The 22,880-nt window shown below is 32.5% G+C and overlaps 5 protein-coding genes across 5 annotated transcripts in view; 3 read left to right on the top strand and 2 right to left on the bottom strand.

The window, feature by feature from the left end:
• pb (homeobox proposcipedia) overlaps window positions 1–4,137 on the top strand; it is a 52,810-nt gene extending 48,673 nt beyond the window's left edge. The window contains exons 3-4 of the mRNA XM_089694968.1: window positions 1,716–1,858; window positions 1,967–4,137. Coding sequence (XP_089551094.1) covers window positions 1,716–1,858; window positions 1,967–3,352 — 1,529 coding nt within the window. The 3' untranslated portion in view covers window positions 3,353–4,137. The remainder of the gene's footprint in view (window positions 1–1,715; window positions 1,859–1,966) is intronic.
• A 1,132-nt stretch (window positions 4,138–5,269) lies between these two features.
• On the bottom strand, window positions 5,270–6,738 carry Pfdn5 (prefoldin 5). The gene is made up of 3 exons (XM_089695527.1): window positions 6,439–6,738; window positions 6,153–6,362; window positions 5,270–6,001 (listed from the first exon to the last, which is right to left on the bottom strand). The coding sequence occupies exons 1-3, from the start codon at window positions 6,538–6,540 to the stop codon at window positions 5,831–5,833; spliced, it is 483 nt and encodes a 160-aa protein (XP_089551653.1). The 5' UTR covers window positions 6,541–6,738; the 3' UTR covers window positions 5,270–5,830.
• Window positions 6,739–8,000: 1,262 nt separating this feature from the next.
• On the top strand, window positions 8,001–10,084 carry Grx3 (Glutaredoxin 3). The gene is made up of 4 exons (XM_089695526.1): window positions 8,001–8,315; window positions 8,446–8,614; window positions 8,696–8,961; window positions 9,850–10,084. The coding sequence occupies exons 1-4, from the start codon at window positions 8,266–8,268 to the stop codon at window positions 10,025–10,027; spliced, it is 663 nt and encodes a 220-aa protein (XP_089551652.1). The 5' UTR covers window positions 8,001–8,265; the 3' UTR covers window positions 10,028–10,084.
• A 625-nt stretch (window positions 10,085–10,709) lies between these two features.
• LOC149488389 (golgin-45) lies at window positions 10,710–14,154 on the top strand. The gene is made up of 6 exons (XM_089695525.1): window positions 10,710–10,881; window positions 10,969–11,456; window positions 12,129–12,266; window positions 12,778–12,839; window positions 13,290–13,674; window positions 13,944–14,154. Exons 1-6 carry the CDS (start codon window positions 10,854–10,856, stop codon window positions 14,085–14,087), a joined length of 1,245 nt encoding a protein of 414 aa, XP_089551651.1. The 5' UTR covers window positions 10,710–10,853; the 3' UTR covers window positions 14,088–14,154.
• A 2,580-nt stretch (window positions 14,155–16,734) lies between these two features.
• Window positions 16,735–22,638, bottom strand: CREG (Cellular Repressor of E1A-stimulated Genes). Its single transcript, XM_089695524.1, has 6 exons — window positions 22,469–22,638; window positions 20,390–20,585; window positions 19,985–20,139; window positions 19,093–19,212; window positions 18,501–18,582; window positions 16,735–17,010 (listed from the first exon to the last, which is right to left on the bottom strand). Exons 2-6 carry the CDS (start codon window positions 20,580–20,582, stop codon window positions 16,856–16,858), a joined length of 705 nt encoding a protein of 234 aa, XP_089551650.1. The 5' UTR covers window positions 20,583–20,585; window positions 22,469–22,638; the 3' UTR covers window positions 16,735–16,855.
• Window positions 22,639–22,880: the final 242 nt, after the last annotated feature.

Below are 22,880 nucleotides of genomic sequence, written 5' to 3'. Positions count from 1 at the left end.
GCAATATTTTATGTTGATATCCTTGCAAACCTTGCAACCCATGACATTCGGCCAGTAATTAAAACAAGACACTATGAAAGAACCAAATATACTTACATCATATAAACACTTCTAACTTGTATAAAAACAGTCGCCAATTTATCGACATCCGTAAATCTATAAAGTTCAGCGACACGGAAGTGGGGACATCCCCATAATGTTCACATTATGCGCACCTCCACTCGCATAATACCATCCATTATTAGCAAAAACTTGCCACGCTCTTGCATTTCTCAAATTTGGACAGTCATACAGAGAAGCGCTGTACGTTATTCATCATTAAAGCAGTATTGTTCCCATGGCAGGAATATGGATTTTGTGTGATCAATAAATTGTCTTCTGTTTGAGTTTTTCCTTTGATGATCAAATTATTTTATTTCCCGATGTTACTTTTATTAGTCTTACCAAACTTAATACAAATATTTCGAATAAATTACAAAAATTTCTTCTGGATCATATTCAATAGAAATAATCATAAAAAGTTGTATACTCGAATCTTTTATTGTTACTTTTCCACTTTCCTTGTATCCGCTCTACCTAGTTACCTATTTGTTATTAGTACGGATTTATTGAAAATACATTTTCGAAATGTACAATACTTAGGTATGTGCACTTGTGCAGTATACAGTAGGAACCTAAACTCAATGTTTAAAATGTCTATAATTCAAATCTAATCTAAAATAACACCATAATATAATTCAATACGCAGAATTTTGCATGCGATTGTACTATAAGCTACCGCTTTACTCATAATTATTATTCTAGTAGCTGACCAAGGGCTATCGGGTTTCAAGTCCAGTTAACTGATAATTTACTAACTACTTATACGAGCTGTAAAGTTCTTTAGTATAAAATATAGGTATCGTAAGTATACGCGTTAAATTATTATTTACATACAAACTTTGCTGCTTGGTTGATAAAAATAACTTGCACATAGCGAAATAATAAAAGAATATTTTTAAAGGGGGCGTACGACCCTATCATATAGCATTTAATAAATACGTAGGTATGTACCTACAATGTTTTAATATAGACGGAGCTAAAACCAACATGCGGAAACAACGGAGTAACGTTTGATTGACAGCTGCCCCTGTCCAATAGAACATGCGCTAGTTGACGAAAACGTCATTCGAGAACCACCCAGAACAAAGTTACACGCGAAACTCAAACCGACCATTATAGTCCCTAATTCCACGCAGTTAAGAATAGTACCCCAAATTATGATGCGAATACACACGCGCGGTGGAATCGTCACGCGAACGCGATCGCCCCATTATTCGCCGCCCTTTGTAATTTGAATTTCGAATTCCAATTCGTATTTGTGGTAAAAAGAACAGTTTCGACACAATGGCGTCAAGGGCGGTGCTCTGACATGCGATCAAGTTATTACATTAAAGGAACCCGTGCTTATAAGTTATAACCCTGTAACATTTCCAAGAACACAATAATTTTATACAGCGTATACATGACATCATTGAAAAGTGCTACTTACGAGTACAGAAAATTTCGACGGTATTTTAACCCTTCTTTACAAAACAGGGTGTAATTAAAAGAAACTTATATTTGCAGCTGGAATTTACAGTATTTTAAGGCTACGTTTTTATATTTTTCATAATGAAACCAATTTTGTGTTTTAAATACAAACATATTTATATAGTTCTATTCTTTTATTTCAGAAAATGGACTTCCACGGAGATTGCGTACAGCATACACAAACACACAACTATTGGAGCTAGAGAAAGAATTTCACTTTAATAAATATCTATGCAGACCTAGGCGAATCGAAATCGCGGCGTCTCTCGACCTAACAGAGCGACAGGTAATAAAATATTTTTTTTTCATACATACTATAACTACGTACATATCATATAAATTAAAAAATGTGTCATTTAAGATTTTATTTTAATATAATGTCTAATAATTGCAGGTAAAGGTTTGGTTCCAAAACAGACGCATGAAACATAAACGTCAAACACTAAGTAAAAGTGAAGACGGCGATGACAAAGACTCGACAACTTCAGAGGGAGGCAAGAGTAAAACAGGGCTTGATAAATTCACTGATGATGATGGACCATTGTCAGGGAAGAAAAGTTGTCAAGGTTGCGAATTACCTCCGGGCGCCTTGTGCTCCCCAACTGAAGATATACCCGAATTATCATCGCGTACACGAAACAATAATACACCCAGTGCAACTAACAACAATAGTTTTGCAAGCGACGGAGCGTCTAGCGTCGCCTCGTCATCATCGCTCGATAAGCTAGCTGAAGAAGATTCGAGGGATTCGCATCCACCAAACATTTCTGCTCCTCGTAACTTAGCAAAACGTATCAAACAAGAAGCAAGGAAACGGTCACCATCTCTTGATACAATCGGCTGCAAAGTTTCACCATCTTCTTCTAAAGATGGACTGATTGGCATCGGTGGGTTAACAGATGCAGGAAAGTTTTCTTCTGTTAACCTTACTCCTTCTTCGACACCGGGAACTCCATCCAGCATGCATCAAAGTCCCCTCGGTCATTATGCGCGGCCTTCTCCCCCTAACGTTCCTCCCGGTCCACCGCATCAAGCAGTCCCAAATGCAATACCACCATACGTTATTAGAGGTAACGCTCCTCCTGGACAATTTGTACCTCATCCTGATTTCCGCATGGACAGCAAACAGTTTGTAGGTAAATTAGCACAATATCCCCAGGGATCCAGATCCTACGAAGGCTACACTGCAGGATTACAGGGCAATGATCAACACACCTACTCTAGAAACCATCAAAGTGTAAGAACAGACGGCTCCCCGTCCGCGCGGTCTACTAATGGAATAGTGACAAGGCAAACATACCCGCACGAAATGTATCAAAACTATAGTTATTCTAACTACGCAAAAGATCAAGCTGGATATGGACATCCTGGATATGACCAGGCACAAGGTTACTCAAGTGAACACATGGCTTACGCTAACAGCCATTACGGATACCATTATCATGAGGGTGGGCCGAATGAGCACAGCTACTATGCCAGTGATGGGCAGAAACCTGCTCATGGTGCGGAATACGCAAAAGGTTCCTACTACGACGGAGCTGCATATAGCGGCCAAAGCAGCGGTGCTACAGCAAGCACTTATGCCGGAACTCAAACAAGCGGCGAAACATACGCTGGCAACAGCGAATGCAATGACAGTTACAGCTCTTTTCAACAATTTTACGAGGCATCACACGCTGCGCCTACAGGTGCTGCAGGTGATAACTCTAATTCCTCATCAGACTTCCACTTCCTTTCTAACCTCGCTAATGATTTTGCTCCTGAATATTACACCATTTGAGATAAGGATTTCGCCGAACAGGCGAGTAACCTTTTTGTATAGAATAAACCCAATAACATCTACCAATCTTTGCAACATTAACCGGAATGTCAGAAATGGAAACGGACGTTATTTCTGATGAAAAAAATAAATTTTAAAACATCGCCTAAGGCGTTAGTTCTTGGTATCGCCTATAATTTATATAAAAATAACAGATACGACTTACATAATAAGTAATCATGTATTAAATTGTAAATACCTACACATATTTACTTCTAGTGTTTAATTGATATACATAGTTAAATATTTTACATCCACAATAATACAGGATAATGAATTATTTATATTCGAATATGATTCATAAATAGCTATATGATCTCAAAAACATTACTCAATTTATAGTAATTATTATACTAAATATAAAGCCCGCTTCATTGTTAATATAACATTTTCCATTACTTTGTAGTCGTCTAAAAAATCCAAGAAGACTACAATTTCATACAAATATTGCAAATTATGCATTGTGCGGCCGTAACTTTGTAAATTTGTTAATAATGAATTTAAAATATTAAAATTAATGTTCACATGTTCACGTTTAACAAGAATTAAACTTCTTTATTATAATATTATAATTTACGACACTAAGATTATATTGTTTATGAAATTAAGGAATAGTCGTTGCCTTATTTAGTTTAATATTTTTTCGTGACTGTAAGACATTGTAGATATTAGTAATTACATAGTTAATTAAACAGTGTATTGTAGATATCAGTGCTATCATTTTGGCCTATTAAAAAATAAATCATTTGGTGTCGCATGCTGTTTTTCTTTTTTTGTTTCCCAATTATAAACCTTATAATAATAACAAATAAAGTGATTCATTTCTATAATTTCGATGAAGGTATTATCCATATTACCTCAGATACATCTGTACACGCCTGGTTTATGTAGGTATGCAATAATAAAATAAAATGGACCTTGAAGTCATAGCTAATTTTACTACATCCTTTTGGAGGCATTTTGAAAATTTGTAGATCACCGAGCTCTGTCTGTAATAAATAAGAATTTCAAAGTGCCCTCAAACTATTTGACAAATTTTTAGAATCCAGTAGCAAGCCAGTAGCCTTAGATTACAAAATAAAAGGCCAGTAGCTATAACATTATTAAAAAAATTAGGAACCTAAGGTGTCACCGGACAAACATTATTAAACGGGCATTTTTTAAAGTGAAACTTTTATTACATCGTCTCAATCTTTTTGGTCTGTGTAGCGCATGTCGCGTGTATCGCGGCTGCCGAGTAGGAATACCTACTCGGCAGCCGACCGTCACGCGACATGCGCTACACAAAGCAGTGTTCGGAACCGTTCGAACAGTTTCACTTTTACCGTGGTTTCATAAAACCACACAACATTTTTTTATTCAAGAATTTTATTAATAATTGCCAAATTATATTTTTAACGTCATTTCTTTGCATGACATAATGTTAAAACTCTTTAGTTCCCGCAAATGAAGTTGCAGTTAATATTATCTACTTCTAAGCAGCTATTTCTTGTTGCATACATCACATAAGTTCATAAATAAAGTAGTGAAACCTATCATAATGAAACAATAATTCAAAAACTACCAAAAAATAATATGCTAGGGCATAATGAAGTGTCCTACCACAGACCACTTGATATAATGACGATTCCCATTTAAGTAAGGAGAGATTTATCTCAACTAATGGTATGGCTACTGTAAAATATTTCAACATTCAACTTTCAATTTTTTATGCACATAATTATTGTAGAGCAAAATTGTGGAACAACTAAATCCATTAATAATAATTTAAACTTTAAAGGATTTTAAATTATGATCCTTACATACCTTCTTAAGAAACATTACAGGTTTAGGGATACAAAACTAATATAAAAATGGATTTATAACAAAAAATCAGTATACAATTTAAAAATTTATTTTTTAGTAAGCAAAAATTTTTTAAATTATAATACCTGAATTCAACAGGAAATGTTATTAAATTTTGCAGTTAAAACACAGTACATATTTTAAAATCAATTTATAAGGTAAGGTACTTACCTTTAAGGAGACACAATATGCATTGAATTTTGCAAATTTTTTATCAATATCTATAAAATACTTTTGCAAATTAAACATACAAATTCAAAGCAAATTACAACAGTATTAATAAATACAGATTATATGCATGCAACATACTCATGTTTTTATATGTTTAAAATCTCATATTGTAAATACAAATTGAATACTTCTAAAGCTCCGACATTTAACTGAACTATAGGAAAGGACATTTCTATTTTTTCGTGAATGGAACCTGCATTTCATATAACTTATAGCTTTAAACCTGTCTATTTTTAGCGTGACAAATAAATTTTAAAGTGGAAGAACTCAAAATTGTGAACTGAATAAATCAACTGTTAAATAGTGTATAGAAATATACATAATACAAACTAGTGAGGGATAATATGTTATTAAAACACTATGTTATGTCATAGACTTTTGCGCCTGAGCCTGCGCCTGTATTTTCATTTCCATCATCATAACTATTGCTTCCCGAACTTTGGACTTCTCAATTCCCATTACTTGAATTTTTTCCATTTGCTCCGTTACAAACTTTACTTTTCTCTTAAAATAGTCTTTGGCACCTTCAATGTCCTGAAATTAAACACATTTATGTTATAAATTTGAAACTATACAAGGACTTATGGCATTTATGAATTTCATGTAACACTATCAAAGTAACCGTACCAAATATATGTACAAATGAATGGTGTGAAATTACATAATATATGAAAGAATATATTACCTTTTGTGCATAATAACCCGTTCCAATATCAATTATAACATTCTGTGTATCTGCTAAAATTCCAGGCACATACATTGAGCCAGTAAGAGGGACAAGGATCGTTTCGCCCTTCGCTGTTGGCTTGATTTTATCAACACTCTCACCAGATTCTACAAACTTACGCTGAGCAATTTTTAGAGTATGTAATGAATCTTGGAAAACAGTCAGCTCCTGTAACCATAAATTTTCATAAGTTTATGAACATTTAAAACATAAAAAGACATTTTTAAGGCTGTCAAAGGCTTACTTGATCTAATTGTTGTTTCAGTTGAGCCAACTGGTGCAAATTTAACTTCGATAAATCGATTTGATGCATTCCAGGAGCTGGAGCCGTGGATACCGTAGCCATTTTGTATAAAAATTATTGCTTTGTGAAATCTATAATAGTTTTGTGACAATTTCTTATTTATTTAATTCAATATTCTTGATTCATATTTTGTAACCTCAACCACACCGCATATCTGACACAAGCTGCTAAATGACAATCAAAAATCCAGTTTGACACCGGACAGATGACAGTATTTTTTTCGAGATTTTTTTAATACTTTAGTTTGAACCATAGATTATACACGAAAACGTGTAAAGTAAATATCTCGTTAAAATATTCCTTGGGCTATGGCTTAGATATCAAACGAGCTAGCGTACATAGTATATTATTATACACAGAACATTAAAAACAAATAGAAGTGCTATAATGTCATAATTACTATGAAAACCATTGTCGCCAAACCCACACATTTAAACCGATAGTTATACAGTACACTGTGTTATTATAGTACGTTTATGTACCGTTAAGAAATGAATATTAGCGAATGTTTAACTAATTTGTGTAGAATAGGAATTTTGGTTTTTAAATCATTATTAATTCAAGCTGCCATATAAAGTACAAAATAACCACAGAAAATAATATTTAATTTCATAACCTTAGATCATTTATATTGATTTATGTAATTTGTTTGTGAATTCATTTCATAACTCTTTTGGTCGTTTGGTCGTAGGCTTAGATCATTAAGAAATGGATGGAGTACGCTGGCAAATGTTCTAACTAAACTTTCTGCTGATTTTGGTGCGGTAGTAACTCACACTATTGAAACACAATCACACATTCACAAAAATAATTTGTGTCACGAAAGTCGTAAAAATTTACGACCTTTTAAGTGACGAGTTTTTAAATTCAACTCTCTCACTAAGTTCATAAAGATTAAATTTGTATTTCATTCCAAGTTGTCTCGTAAGGAATGCGGTTCATTATCGCGTTTTAAATTCAACTTTATCTCTTAGTATATAAAGATTAAATTTGTATATTTTCTTTCCATGATAGTCTCGTGGGGCCGCATCAATGATCGAGTAAACATGACTCGATTATTTGTCTTGATCGTATCGCTAAACGATACATCAACGATTATTAGAAATTGCATTTAAATAGAAATGTACGTTAAAAAAAATTAAAAAATATACACAAATGAAAGGTTATTCCATCTTTTTTAATATTCGACATGTTTGAATTGCTTCTGCAAGTCTTGACAGTGCAAAACGTCATTTTTAGTTTTTAGCGGAGCACTCGCAGACGTCCTTTCGATGTAGAATACGAATACGAATACGCAGAGTGTTTGTAATCGATTACGCAAGTAGTTTTTATGAAAGCATAAGATTTTTCGATTCGAATAATCTTATACCTCGGCAAAAGGGGAAACGCCTGCGAGTGTTATCCATATTACATAATGATCTAAGGTCGTAGGCAGTCTTTGTATTGGTCCACCAGCGGGCAGCGATATTTCGAGCATTCCCACAGATTAAACCAAATATGCTCTATGGCGATATTTAAATGTCAATCAATCGATTTCAAAATTGCCATTTGCCTCAAAAGACGAAATTGCCAATGCCAAAATTACTACTTCAGTTTCTTGTCAATAAAGTCTGAGGAAAATCTTTCGAAGTTTCGAGGGATTTGGATTGTAGAAAATCTAGCTTTTAGTGTCAGCAGTTAGTGAATACATTTAAAGTACAACATTTTGTTATAATATTGACATAGAACGGTTTCTACAATTTATTAAGGATAATATAACCTCCAAGAATGTCGGTCATTGTTATTGATACAATCGACAAATTCAACAGTTTTATAAGGTTTGTATTGTTAAAAAAAATCAGACGAAATGTCCTTCATTTTATGTTTTCACTTGAAACTAATAAATATTTCAAATATGTATACTATTTCTAATGTATGTGGACTTCATTTCTATTTACATTCTTTCAGTTCGTCTTCTCTTAGTGTAGTCCATTTTTCTGCAGAATGGGCTGAACAGTGTAAGCAAGTCACTGATGTTCTGCAAGAACTGATAAAATTACCTGAAGCCAAAAACTTTGGGACCCAATTTGGTGTATGTGATGCTGAAAGTCTTTCAGAAGTATCATTAAAGTATAAGGTATTAATGATTTGATAAAATAATTTGATTCATTATAATATATAAGTAAAAAAATACTTGATTCAATAAACTTTGTTACAGATAGATTCAGTTCCAACTGTTATATTTTTCAAAAATAGTCAACAAATTGATAGAATCGATGGTGTGGATGTCGCTCAAATGTCTTCTAAGGTAAAATCATATAGTGCCGGGAAGTCTGTTCAGAATGAATCCCCCAAGCAATCCTTAGAAGAACGCCTGAAGAGCCTTATAAATAAACACAATGTTATGGTATTTATGAAAGGTACAAGGGATGGACCGAGGTGTGGCTTTAGTAAACAGCTTATCCACATATTAAATGAAACAGGGTATGTAAATTTTATTTTATACATTCTACTACTATTTTATTGATTTTTTTGAAGTGAAAACTTCTTAAGCGGCGTTGAGCACTTTTTCTGTAATGGGTATAAAATCTTAAACTTGCGTCAGGACACGTGACCTGATCGAAAAAGCGTAAGACGGATGGATATCAAACATGCTCAACGTTAATAATCAAGTTTTCACTTCTGCCGGCACTCCCGGAGTGCAACCCGTCTTTTTTTAATCCATACCAATCCTATTACCATAACAATTTTATGAATTTAAAGCTAATCATAAAGTAATGTAAATGGTGCTTAGAATTTATGTTATGAATTTACATTCTTGTTCTCCTTGTATTTATTGTTACTTATTAACTAGTGCTTAGAAACAAGATTGGAATGTTATAGATTCCTGTAATGTATAAATATTATTTTTTTCTTTTTTTGTATTCTGTATTACATTTTTAATTATTTTGAAAATTTTGTAGGTTAAATATTAAAATATATTGTAATAAATCATAACATATACTTGTTGTGGATAACCTAAGGTCATGGTATAAAATAGTATCATAAGATTAATTATATAAACATCTTAACAATAATAATTGAGAGTGATAGTAAATTCAGTAGTCATTTATTAGAAATACAACTTTGTTTAATGATTATTGTTCCTCATTGAATTTTCTGGTTGAATCTTGTGCATAATGGAGATTTTGAAAATGAATCCTAATGCATACACAGCATTTTTTAGATAACTACTAATATAACATGATCTTCCTTACTGCTTTATATTTATTAACATTCTGTCAAATTAATTTATTATCATTCTATGTAAAGATATGTCTTTCCAAATTTAATTCCGTTTAAATCTTTTTATATTATATGTGTTTGTTGCAGAGTCCAATATGATACATTTGATATTTTAACTGATGAGGAAGTGCGTCAAGGTCTAAAGGAGTTCTCCCAATGGCCAACCTACCCTCAAGTGTATGTGAAAGGAGAATTGATTGGTGGTCTTGATATAATCAAGGAGCTTTTAGAGAACGGAGAGTTAGAATCTACTCTTAATGCCTAATTTATTATGTGCTTTAGTGGATTATTATTTATTGTAATAAATTTTTATAGATACAAATTGTTTTATGTTCCCCAATTTAACCCACACTTTTCCTTAAATCACATATTTTCTTATTATTTTCTTCTATGACCTGGCCCCGCCCAGTAACAGTGATCTTGCGCTCTCGTTTACTCTCATTATTTTACATACAAATCTAAGATACCTAAAGGCATGGATGGGTTGACATTGTATCAGAATGATAACACAAAAGTCAGGTAATTGCCTGATTAATGTGGGCGAGGGGCTAGCAGCTAGATGCGTGTTAACGAGAAAGTTATGCCCTTGTCATATTATATGAAAAATTATTACCGATTACTTTGAGGTTCTTTTTATAGATACTTGCTAGAAATTAACTACATATTTAACGCTCAAAAAAGGAACAATCGAGCTTTTTGGACTTTGTAGTGAACAGTCAACCGTTTAGAAATATTTCATATACTAGCGAGACTAATTAACAGCAACAAAAAGAATTTCCCGCTGCTATTGCAAGTTTTACATTTATATAATTTGTTTTATCTTATAGCCATTGCTCAGTCTAATAAAGTCTTGAGGACAAACCAGGGCTTTAGATTTCTAAACTGATGAATGAATTGACACTTGTCACCTGATAATATTTGATATATCGTCAACGCTCAACGTCAAACATGACAAATAAACAGTAAACGTATGCCAAAATTCGCGTAAATAACTATAAATAATTTATATATTTTTAACCCATTTAATAATTGTTTATAATATCTTTAATAATATTCAAAAATATTCTTGAAATATACTGCAATCACTCAATATGGACTCCATCACCCCATTTAATGACAGTAAGTACCAAATTAAGCCTTTGAATTTTAATAATTATTAAAGTATTTTACCTTATTTTCCCAATGTCCATTTTATTTGTACAACAGTTATCATGGGGAAAGCAAGAACTGCAGGCGATGGTATGGAATCTGAAGAAAAAATCACGGAAACCAAGCAAAAAGTTGATGTTAAGCCTATTCAATTAGTGAAGAAAAAAGAATCACTCTCTGGTGGACGACTTATCCAAGTATATGCAACGAAAGTCTTTTCAACAGAAAAGAAAACCCATATTTATTCCAAAAACCCAAAATTTGTGCCATATGAGCCTTATCCTGCAGCTGTTAAACCAATGAACCCAAAGACAGTTTCGAAAAGCACAAAGAAGTCAAGAAATCATATGGATATAAACACTCTCGTGTCTCAGATGTCACAAATGAACACAAATTTAAATGAGTTTAAGCCAAGATTGAAGCACATGACAAGCAGTGACAAAACTGATCAAAATAAAACACATGATGATGAAATGCAGAAAAAGATTGATGCACTAACAAAAGAGAATGAGAGTTTGAATGAGCAGCTAAGGCAGCAAGTTCAGGTGAAGTATCTTGAATATTGAAATTTATACTTTTGAACCTGATTTTTTAGAATACAGTAGGTAAAAGTTCTTTATTCGCGGGCAATAGGTTCCGTAAATGTGCCGCGAATAGAGAAACCGTGAATATAGAATGGTAATTTGTATGGGGTTATAGGGGATACGTTCCTAGGTGACAAAATAAGGAAGCAAATACTTTTATGATTTATTAATTACTATTTAATTAGGTATTATCTTCAGGTTTAGGCAATGGCTTAGCACTTTTTACTCGTTTTTTAGTCGACATTATAAATTTGTAGTTGTAGTTTAGGCGTTTTCAAAGAATAACAATTGATTTTTATTTAGGTAAATACATATATGTATGTACCGATTCGATCGGCGAATAAAGAATTTTGGGCCGCGAATATAGAAATTAGGTCGCATTTTTTCCACCCGCGAATAGTGAAACCACGAATGAAGGAAGCGCGAATAAGGAACTTTGACTGTACTAGAAAGGTTTACTATGTAATTATTAACCTTAAATTATGAGCCTTGCTACACAAAAAGATACTGTCCATTTAACATTTATAATTTATTTATGAAAAAATACATATAAAAAGTAGTGGTATTCCAGCAGGTTTTCCTCAAAATATATATTATAATGCAAGCTTCTAAATTTACCAACATTATTAACAGGTAAATAAGGAATTGAAAACTATGCTGGTAGCATCAATGGGTGAGGATTTGGAGACGCAGGTGCAATCATTAAATGAAGATAAGAAACACTTGGCCAATGCCTTAATTAATTCAGCACAACATCTATCTACACATCAGGTTGAATATTTTTTATATCTATCATCTATCTATCTATATATTAAAGTGATAAGATTAAATATATTTAAAACTACATTAAAACATTTGAAGAAATTTATTTATAATATCACATAAATGTAGGTCTTTAATAAATTGACCTTGAATTTTAATTGGAACATGAATGAACAATTGTTATAACATACTTGTTTCAATAAAATTGATCTACTATAAATATGTTCAACTCGTTAATAACTGATGGATGTTTTTGGCAATTCATAAATTGCCTGTCATGCTTTGCCTATTTTAAAATAAAAATTAAATATATTATAATATTTACTTGTATAGATTTTTAGATTAAAGTATTGTAAATATTTTATTATCTTTTCTAAGAATTGACCATCTTACAATATTTATCAGATTCCCCATTTTAAATTTATATCATTATAAGGAATAGATAAGAAAATGAAACATTTAATTACAACATATTTAACAAATCAAAACATTGTATAAAAGCTGTGTGATTCAATTTCAGGAACAGACTGAATGGCTTGCTGGTCAGTGTGAAGTGTGGAGAAGCAAATTTTTAGCCAGCAGGTAAATAAATTATCTATATATATAAAACTCAAAGGTGACTGATATAGTGATCTATCAACGCACAGCCCAAACCACTGAACATATCGGGCTGAAATTTGGCATGCAGGTAGATGTTAGGACGTAGGCATCCGCTAAGAAAGGTTTTCCCGAAATTCTTGCGGGAATGGGGAAAAACGGGGATGCACGTACAAAGTCGTGGGCAGAAGCTAGTTATATTATAAACATCAACACCAAAATAAAAACCCACAAAACAAATAATGATCATATTTCGGTATGAAGGTAAAACTAAAAAGTTCTTTGTGGTTATTATAATATTATTGCTCAAATTAAATACCTATAAAAGACATTTTATGCCACCCAAATACATAAGAGGAAAATTGTATATACTAAATGCAATATAATTTTGCATATAATTAACACAATAATAATAAATACATTGTTCTTTTTCAGTTTGCTGATAGAAGAATTAGCAGCATGCAAGAAGATTCTCAATGAGAAATCAGCTAATTTACAACAAGCAATCAAACAATTACTAGATGAACGATGCAGGGTGCGAGACATGATGCTGTGCACATATAAAAACTTATACAGCCTCCATGAAAGGTGGCTAGAGAATATAGCAGCATCAGAATATATGGGGAGTAAGAAATTATGTAACCGACCAATCGGCAACCTTAACTTCAGCGCGACTATACCTCATTCAACAAATGTATTGGATGTGGCGTTAGTGAACATGAAGCTGGCCGAAAATATAAGCAGCGATGTATGTAAGCAGGATATTGGACATTTGGATAACCTAGCCAGGGTTACGGATGGAGAGAAATTTGCAGAACAGGTGTGTATGATACTTCAATTTATTTTTGTTCAAATCTAGCTCTTATTATAGTTTGTAAACAATGAAATTTTTTATATTCAGTGCCATTACCTTTGCCAGCTATAACTCTGCCTATTACACGAACAGGCAGAGTTTTGCCTCAGACAATTTTTTAGCGTGATTGAGTCTAGATATTTATTGTATGTCTATACTTTATATTTATTTGATGTAAACCATCATAATAATATTTTATTTTTATAATAAATACCATCCCCCTCGTTATTTTTCAGGTAATGGCAATGCCAATAGACGTGAAGCGCCTTAACGAAGAACCGGTGAATGCGCTCGTGCACCACGCGTACAGTAACAGCGGCAACGTCGCACCACCGGTCGCGTCATGCGTGCATTGTAACGGGAAAGTGCAGTTGTTGTAAATTGTGTGAAATGCTTGTAAATAAAAGAAAAAAATGTTTATTGTGTAAATATTACAATAAAGTGATTTGGCTTAATTATGTACTACATTTTCATTTTCAAATTCATACTTATGAAAAATATATAATTCATGACGAGTCAATGATGTTATAAATAAAAGTATGTAGATCTATGATATATAAAAAAGCTAGATACGTTACCCGCTCTCTATTTTGGCAAGAAAAAACTCAGCTAAGTGCCCGAGTTTCACTTAGTCACGCACCATTCAGCGTCGTGGCTGGACGTTCTTTTTATATTTTAATCGGCAGATATTACGAAGTACATGAGTGAGACATGTATTATGTCTCGTGCGTGAGAGTGAAAGAGAGAACAACTGTATTGGTATTGGTGATAATGCGTAGTAAGTAGGTATGTATTAATTACGCTGTTTTTTAGTGCAATGATGTTGGCGTATGCCGCGTCTACTAGTATAATAGAGTCATTGATGTAGATAGTTTATTATAAAACTCTGGAAGTGGCAAGTCGGTTGTCTCTTTCGCTCACGATAGTTGAATCGTGCCATCTTACTTTGACGTCTGTAAGATATTTTGCCGTTTTTGAAGATCGAATGCTAAGATCGAATGTTTTGTTATTATTATTACTTATTTACACCTTTTTACATATCATTGATGTGGAGTTATTTATTTATTACTCGGAAAATAACTGAAATGGTGCGTTTAACTTTATATCAGTAGCTTTTAAATCTTGTATATTAAATATTAATCTACCAATAAGTGCGCTTTGGATCTAATTATAGAATTTGTTAATAAGTCCATCTTTTTTTTTTTGGATTTCACCAATAATCATCTTCCATTGTGGCAAGTCAGTTATTCGGACGTTTTTATTGAGGTTGTTATTTTTTATTTCAAGTAATATTTTTTGTTTAATAGACCATAGATTACAATAATTACACAAAAAAGGTTGTGATTGATTCCTTTTTATAAGTAATATTTTGCACTAAATTTAAATTTGTTTGTTATTTTCCTCAAATATTGTAAAGTGTACCTACACAAAACCTCAAAAAATATATTTATGAATTTATTTATAAACATATATTATATCAAACATGTTTCTTTTAATGTAAGTGAAGTAGGCAGAGATTTTTTTTTACTAAGTTAAGTAATTAAATATAGGAAACTGATATTTTACTCTATAATCATTTATATGAATGAATGAATATTACCAAAAAAAAAATCCCAGTTAATAAAGTTAATGCGATCTTATATTACAATTTCTAAAATGGTTCCCTACCCTGTATTATTTATCGAAGATTTATTTAAATTTATGAAGATTTATCCGTACTCTGCTGGCGTTGTCTGCTTGGCGGTTACTCATTCGATTTTTGCCGCCTTTACCAAACTACTATCTATTCGATATATTGGCTCACCGACTTAGTAATAATAGACAATAGTATATAGAACGATAATGATAATATTTTATTGGATAGCAAGTAGAAGAGAAAAAGAAAGAGACGATAGGAAATTTTAATTTTTGTGAGACAAAAAATTGCCGTTTATATATTACTAGCGACCCGCCCCGGCTTCGCACGGGTGCAATGCTGATACTAATTAATACACTACAGAAAAACTGTGAACGTTGTATATAAAAACATAGCGGCCCGCTCCGGCTTCGCACGGGTGCAATGCTGATACTAATTAATACACTACAGAAAAACTGTGAACGTTGTATATAAAAACATAGCGGCCCGCTCCGGCTTCGCACGGGTATAAAATAGATAGTCGGGCGGCCGGCCGGTACCGCCGCAAACGCTATGTCCCGCAATTTTTAAATCTGTAATATCTTCGAAAATATTCACTTAAATCATACGGTGTAAAGGGCCATATAGATCTATATTAAATGAACAATCTATTCAAGGTATTTAATTGGTTAAGGATTAATGCTGTATTGGTTAAAATCGCATCGAAAATCAGCCATTATTTATCGTAAAAAGTAAATGACAAAAAAAAGTTATTGTGGGTTATCTATAAGAGATAGACATATACCATCGCGGACTTTTCTGTAGACCTTTTCAATGTGTATAATACTTAGTACATTATTTTGATAAAACTCGTAGGGTTCAGCCTGCGTTTGCAATGTAAGCGGAAGAAATGTAATTATTTACGACATCACATTAGAAACCTCAAAAATAACAGTACTTCTCCACTATTTAATGGATGTTATTATACATATAAACCTTCCTCTTGAATCACTCTATCTATTAAAAAAAACCGCATCAAAATCCGTTGCGTAGTTTCAAAGATTTAAGCGTACAAAGGGACATAGGGACATAGGGACATAGTGACAGGGAAAGCGACTTTGTTTTATACTATGTAGTGATGGCATCACCCTAATTCCGAAGTAGCCTCTACCCCTATCACTGACAAGAATCAATGTTATTATTTATTATTAAACTTGTTAATTCAAACTGAATAAAGAGATTGTCTTATTTAACTAGGTACATGATGAATAATCGATATCTTATGAATTTTGTTTATTATATCTCGTTGTTTTGTTCCTTTGTTTATTATTTTTATCGTGTAGTTTTTAGTTTTGAATAATAATATTATTAAGAAATGGGTTGTATTATCTAAAGGGTAAAATAAAGACATGTTAAACAGATTACCAATTTTATTGTTTAATATAAAATGAGTAAAAAATATATCCTCGCTACATCCCCGTTGGTTATTTGTATGTATCATATACATAATATTATTATATATACTTTTAGTATTTAGTCAAGTCTTCGGTGGTTGAAATTATCAAGCATTTCAGTTCCTGTGTAGTTATATGCGAGATAATCTCTAACTGATACGTATTTAGCGCCGCCGAACCAATCCACCATTGCTATTTGAGCTATCTTCATTTTGGTGATGAACCAGTCGTGATCTGAAAAATAACGTGATTATTAAAATACTATTATACTCTTATAATAATATCCTACATTTCATTCAACAACAACTCTTAAATCGATCTAGAATCTAGATGGTTCAAGTAAGTTCACCTACTCTCTACTTTAGAATTTAGATCATTGCGTAAATGCGCTCGAACATTCCATTTAGGTACTGTGGACACGTCGTGATATAACGCAAAATCTTCTATTCGATGACGTGTAAGATTCAGGGCCAAATCTATTAAATAAAATATATAGGTATCAAACTAGATGATATTTTCAGGATTCTGTTTGATCAAAAAAACATAATTGACTCGATAAAAAAAAATCACGAAGTTACCCCTAATTTTCACACCTTTACGTTTTCTACTTGACATGGTAATACCTATTTATGGTGTTATGAACCCTTCCTATACTTCACATACTTATATCCATTTTTAAACAAAATCTATGTAACTACGTATTTTGCGATTCCATTTGCAATTTTTGGAGCATTAGAATTCCAAATGATTATTAGATATGCTAATACAAACGTATTATGACTAATGGACGTAGGTGCATGTATTGACTAACTGCTTAATTTAAAACGTTCTCAACTTGTCTGCAAAAAAGCAAAGTCCTTGTTACACGATTAACTGGTTTGTTTTAAATAACCTGAACCAGCCTTCCGCATATACACTGGGGAGATAACTTTCTCACAACTGCCTTTTGAAGCATGAAATTCATGCTATATTATGAAGTCTAGACTTAGGTACAATTTAATCCTGCTCTTAGATATTATGTTTCGGATTATACCTACGTACTTAGTAACGAATTAATATAGACGATGTACTTATTACCTACTTCACGTATGAACAATCAAGAACCATTGTACATATTATCATAATTATTATTAGTTGTATCAGCTTGTATTGTTGTTCTATGTGTTTATATAGCAAAGAAGAGCTATCAGCTGATGAGACAGAAGGACTTTTTATTGGAATACGAGGCCTGACTGTAGTGGGATCACACTATGTTGATACTTTGAAAACCTTGATTAGTTTTAATTCTTAGTAAGCATCGCAATATTTCTAGTTTTTACGTGTTGACATTAAATATATCCCAGGTTATATTATTATTTAATCAATCACGTAAAACATTTTGCAAAAATGTTATCTTCACACCTTGACCCGACCTTATCGAAGCTACAGTAATCATGTCACGTTCGTTTTCTGGTCATTACTTTATCTATGTTATTGTAAAACTATCACCCATTCTTAAAATAGCTATGTTTTATATAAAAGTTTTCGAAATTAATCATTTTCGCAGACTCACTTATTTTTTAAGTCTTTGTCAATAGAGAATGTGGACTGATTTCGTATTCAATCCGCAATATCATGAATTACAGTTTTAATACCTCACGAGTCACGATATTTTATCCTTATACATAGAATCCGTATATTTATCATCCATTATCCAGTGAATAAAAATCCAAATAAATACGAACCGGTCGGCCATGTCGCCATCGCAGGATGTCTTTCAAACAAAGCGGCCTTCGCGAATTTAAACTCGGATGTGCCTTCTTTGACCTGTTGATTACAATAACTTTATTATAACACAAATATTCAGTCTAGATATATGAAATTATGTACTAAAACTGGATTCTCAAAGATATTTTGCTAATATTTGATTATCATTTTATTTTATATGTCTGCGAATACTAGACTACCTATCGTCTATCCCAAGAAGGAGACAAAAAAATCAGTGATTGAGTTATTCAATTACCAAAAAAATCTCGCAAATACATTTGTCTATTTTTTGTACTTTAACGTATGTTACCTACTTTACCTTGAACTGTAAATTAGCAATACATAATATCATGAATATTAATAAGATAAAGCTTGCTTGTTTGCTTTGATTTCTTAATGAAGTCAAAGTCTGATTTTTTACACACTAAATAATTTTAGCAGCATATTTTCTATTTTAGGAGACAAGATTTTGGCTGACAAAAAATCAGTCATTTCAAATGTAAATTTCGTTTGTATTTGATTACCAATAGCAAAATATTATATTGAAAATGAATAAATAAAAAATGATACCTTTTTCATTTTTCCCGACAGCATAAGACGAGTGCATCTCGGATCTTCCGGGTCGTATTTTTGGTTCTCACAAAATCTTGTTTCTTCCAAAGACACCAAAATAGTTGCGCGCGTGTTTTTCTTAAAAAAACATTTTGAACTTCATATTTCTTGTATGACTATTTATTTATTCTTTAGGAATAATCAATGTGTTTAATTAAGCAATTACAGGTATTATTACTATAATTGCTAACAGGAAATACATATTATCTACATGTGGAAGTAATATTTTTCCTCTGAATACGGAAAAAGGACACCAAAAGCGAGTTTTTATGATGCCAGAATTTTTATTTCTAATTGCAATGAAAAATTTTACGCAAATAGCGGTTTATCTAATTTAATTTAATAACACCGTAGTATAGAGTATAGACAGATGCAAACATTCACTTACATCGTCGAGTTAAAGACAAAAAAAATCTCAGTAAAGCTTTGTTTTATACAAGTAATAAAAAAAACTGTAATTCCTGACCAATGGTAATATTAATAGGTGACACTTAACATTTTATCGTCGTTATGTTATATATGTAATATGTATTGAACATTACGTTTATCATTGCTATGTAAATATGCTAAAGTATTTATGATAACGCACGCCAGTAAACAGATATACCTACCTACCTTTGTTAACGTGGATTTGCTTTTTTTTTCGGTGACAAAGCTAACTTAAAATTAGGTAACTATGTCCACAAGAAGAACAGACAGAACTTCAAAGTAAAGTATAAGTTTAACGTTGTATAGCATTTATAGAGACGCACGCTTCGCCATCACGCCTTATTTTAACAAGGGTATGGGCATGGAGAAGACAATAGATAAGAAATGCATTCCAATGATTTCAAAATTCGAATCAACTTACCGCTAAATCACGAGCTGTGAAGTCCAGAGGTGACATATAGAAATAGGGGACTCCAGTGGAATTGGCGAGTGAACCATCGACCACAGATTTAACATTAGAGAAAGGGAAACCTTCTATCGCTGGTAGCACGGATATAGTTGCAATCGAAGCCCAATCTGTAAAAGTGCCGTTACAGTTGACGTTCCTCTTATAAAAGTAACCCGGTTTATATGGGACCTAAATATGATCCCACGTAAAATAATGCATAAATTATCTTGCTCTCTTTTTCCATAGGTAATTATACTTTATAGTAATAACATTGGTATTTCAGCACGTTTACGAATGTTACAAAGCTATAGGCTATACAGTAGTCATTGTATTTTGTAACTACATAATTCATTAGCATTCAGAATAAATAATACATACCGCAATTATGAAGCACGTATCTAGCCATAGCAACTAGTTTGGTGTGGTCTGGGGGCCCAACCTTGTGATCCCTGTGATGGGGACGCCGAGTTGAGATTTCATTGGACAAGTCCTGATTTTGATAATTTATTCCGTACCTACATTCTCCGTATATGTTCAACAGACTAACCGCGACCATGAATAATTTCCACATTTTCTAAAATAGAAATTTAATATTCATAGGTTTAATAATTATTATTATAGTTATAACTAAGAAGATAATATAAATTATTAATAAAAATTAAAAACAGATTTTAAAAGCGATGTTCATGTATTGAACTAAAATTGATTGCAATGTTATGTCTGGTTTTTCATGATATGAATAAATGATAAAAATAAATACAATTTATGTAATTCATTAGCCAAGTATCAACATCGTTTTGTTTGGGTATTAAAAGTTGAACGTTCCTGTACAATTTATTGAGAAACGAATCTGTACGAGATAGAAATTAAAGATTTTCACTAAACGGTTTAAGACACAAATAAAACTGAACATTTTTAAATCGATGGGCCCTAGGTAGAAGGGATATTGCCTATCATATAAATTTCATGAAACTAGTGCCTAACGTAGGTATTTCCAATATGTACATAAGGAATTTGTGTGTTGTTAAACAATATAAGTCACAATACTAAGTGGCACTTATCTCGATAAAACTATCACAAACTTGTTAGCGGCTACATGATGATTTAGTCTGGAGTCTAGACTAAATTGCTTGTACCTACCTTGAAAATCTTAAAATACGATGCTTAACGTACTTAGTCAGTCATTAGATTTATAGTTTATATAACTATTTAATAATATGTGGTGAGCCGTGAGAGAGAGAGCAAGCGAGTGTTTGTGTTTAGTTTATATTATTATTTTGTATATCGTGGCCGTGCTTACATCACAGCCTACATTCGAACATGACAATGTTTTGTGCATCTAATGTTTATACCTAGGATAAATTATTGGATTCATCAGAACAAAGTTATGTTTGTGAACGTTTGCCAAACTAATTTCTTTCAATGGAGAGAGCAGGACCATCCCGCCAAAATCATGACATTTTAATAATAATAAATGGTAATAAGGGGACATGATTAGTGTAGTAGTAATGAGCACTTCGAACTTTTATCATAACGTCGCGGTCTCCGTTTCGAATTTCAATGTGACGCAGAGGAGAGTACGGACGAACGTGTTTTTAATTTTTTGGGAAGTCTACCTATTTATTTGCACATAATACAGATCACCATTGCTCCTAACAATGAAGGAAAGACATAAAATGCATGCCGAAAAATTAAAAGTTCAATGACATGACCACACCCGCATTAAGCAACGTGGTAGCCTGCACGGTGCACCATCATAAGAGGACCGTGGTGGCAGTAGGTATGTACCTATATTGGAAATAAATATAGGCTGGTGATGATTATGAAGAGGAACTCGAGATATCATACTGACGGCAGACTAGAGATAGCAGATAGTGTTTCAAATATGGATCGTAATATATTTTCCTATGGGTGTGGGAATAAATTGTTTTATCGCGGTAGAGAGTAGCCTACTTCACCTGACTTTTTGGCGGGAAATCAAACTAATCGGAAGATTGGCGGGAGTTATGAAATTATGATACGTTAATGATTAGGTATTTTGTAAAGGAACCCGTAGAGGTGACTCGCGTATTCCTGGCCCCAGTTGTGTTTTAGTATTTAATGATGATTTTCCTTATACGTTTTAAATAGAACGTTTACTATTAACCACGTAGGTATATATCTTTCTAATGTCTAGATATAGGTATAGATGTGAAAAATACATTCATTTGGCTATTTGTCAAAAACTTGTTTCGAAGTCATAATAGATGTGCATTAATAATAGAATTCAATATCAATATATGAAATCAATTGAATATTTATTAAATTAAAAAGCAAACTTAAATTATTCTGTCCTAAATCATTCAGCAATTACTTATGAACACAGAAATACATAATGTAAAGCAAATAGGAAATAATGATATGCATAAAATTACATGAGTTAAGATATTATTTCTTTCAATTTTAATAAATACTTACGCTTAAAAACAATGTAAGTAACACAAAATAAAACAGTTAAATCATGTATTTCTTATTTATCAATGAATATTCACACGTTACGCGAGCTGCGTAAACGCGGCAACTTATTAACGTCCACCTATTAAACTACACTTTGCCGAATGCCGTATGACGCAACTGTCAGCGGCAAATAGCCGGTGCGATTTCAATTTAAATTGGTGTCAGTGAAAAAGCACTCTTCATGGCAAAATTTGTTTGTTCAAGGCACTTGACAGATTACACTGTCAATATCACGTCAATGTCAAGTTCATTGCAATATCAAATTTATTTTTGCCCTCGTTATTTGGTGAATGAGTGGCTTTTGGTTATTATGTTAATCTAAGTTAAATATTTTCTAAAACATACTAAGGTATGTATAAAGCAGTGCGTAAGC

Source organism: Colias philodice, chromosome 5 (assembly GCF_061535455.1).
Source record: "Colias philodice isolate Cphi_HAF_F1 chromosome 5, ilColPhil1 Martin Lab GWU primary, whole genome shotgun sequence".
Lineage (NCBI taxonomy): Eukaryota > Metazoa > Arthropoda > Insecta > Lepidoptera > Pieridae > Colias > Colias philodice.
Note: the sequence above shows the minus strand (reverse complement) of the source record. Positions and strands in the feature narration are given on the sequence as shown.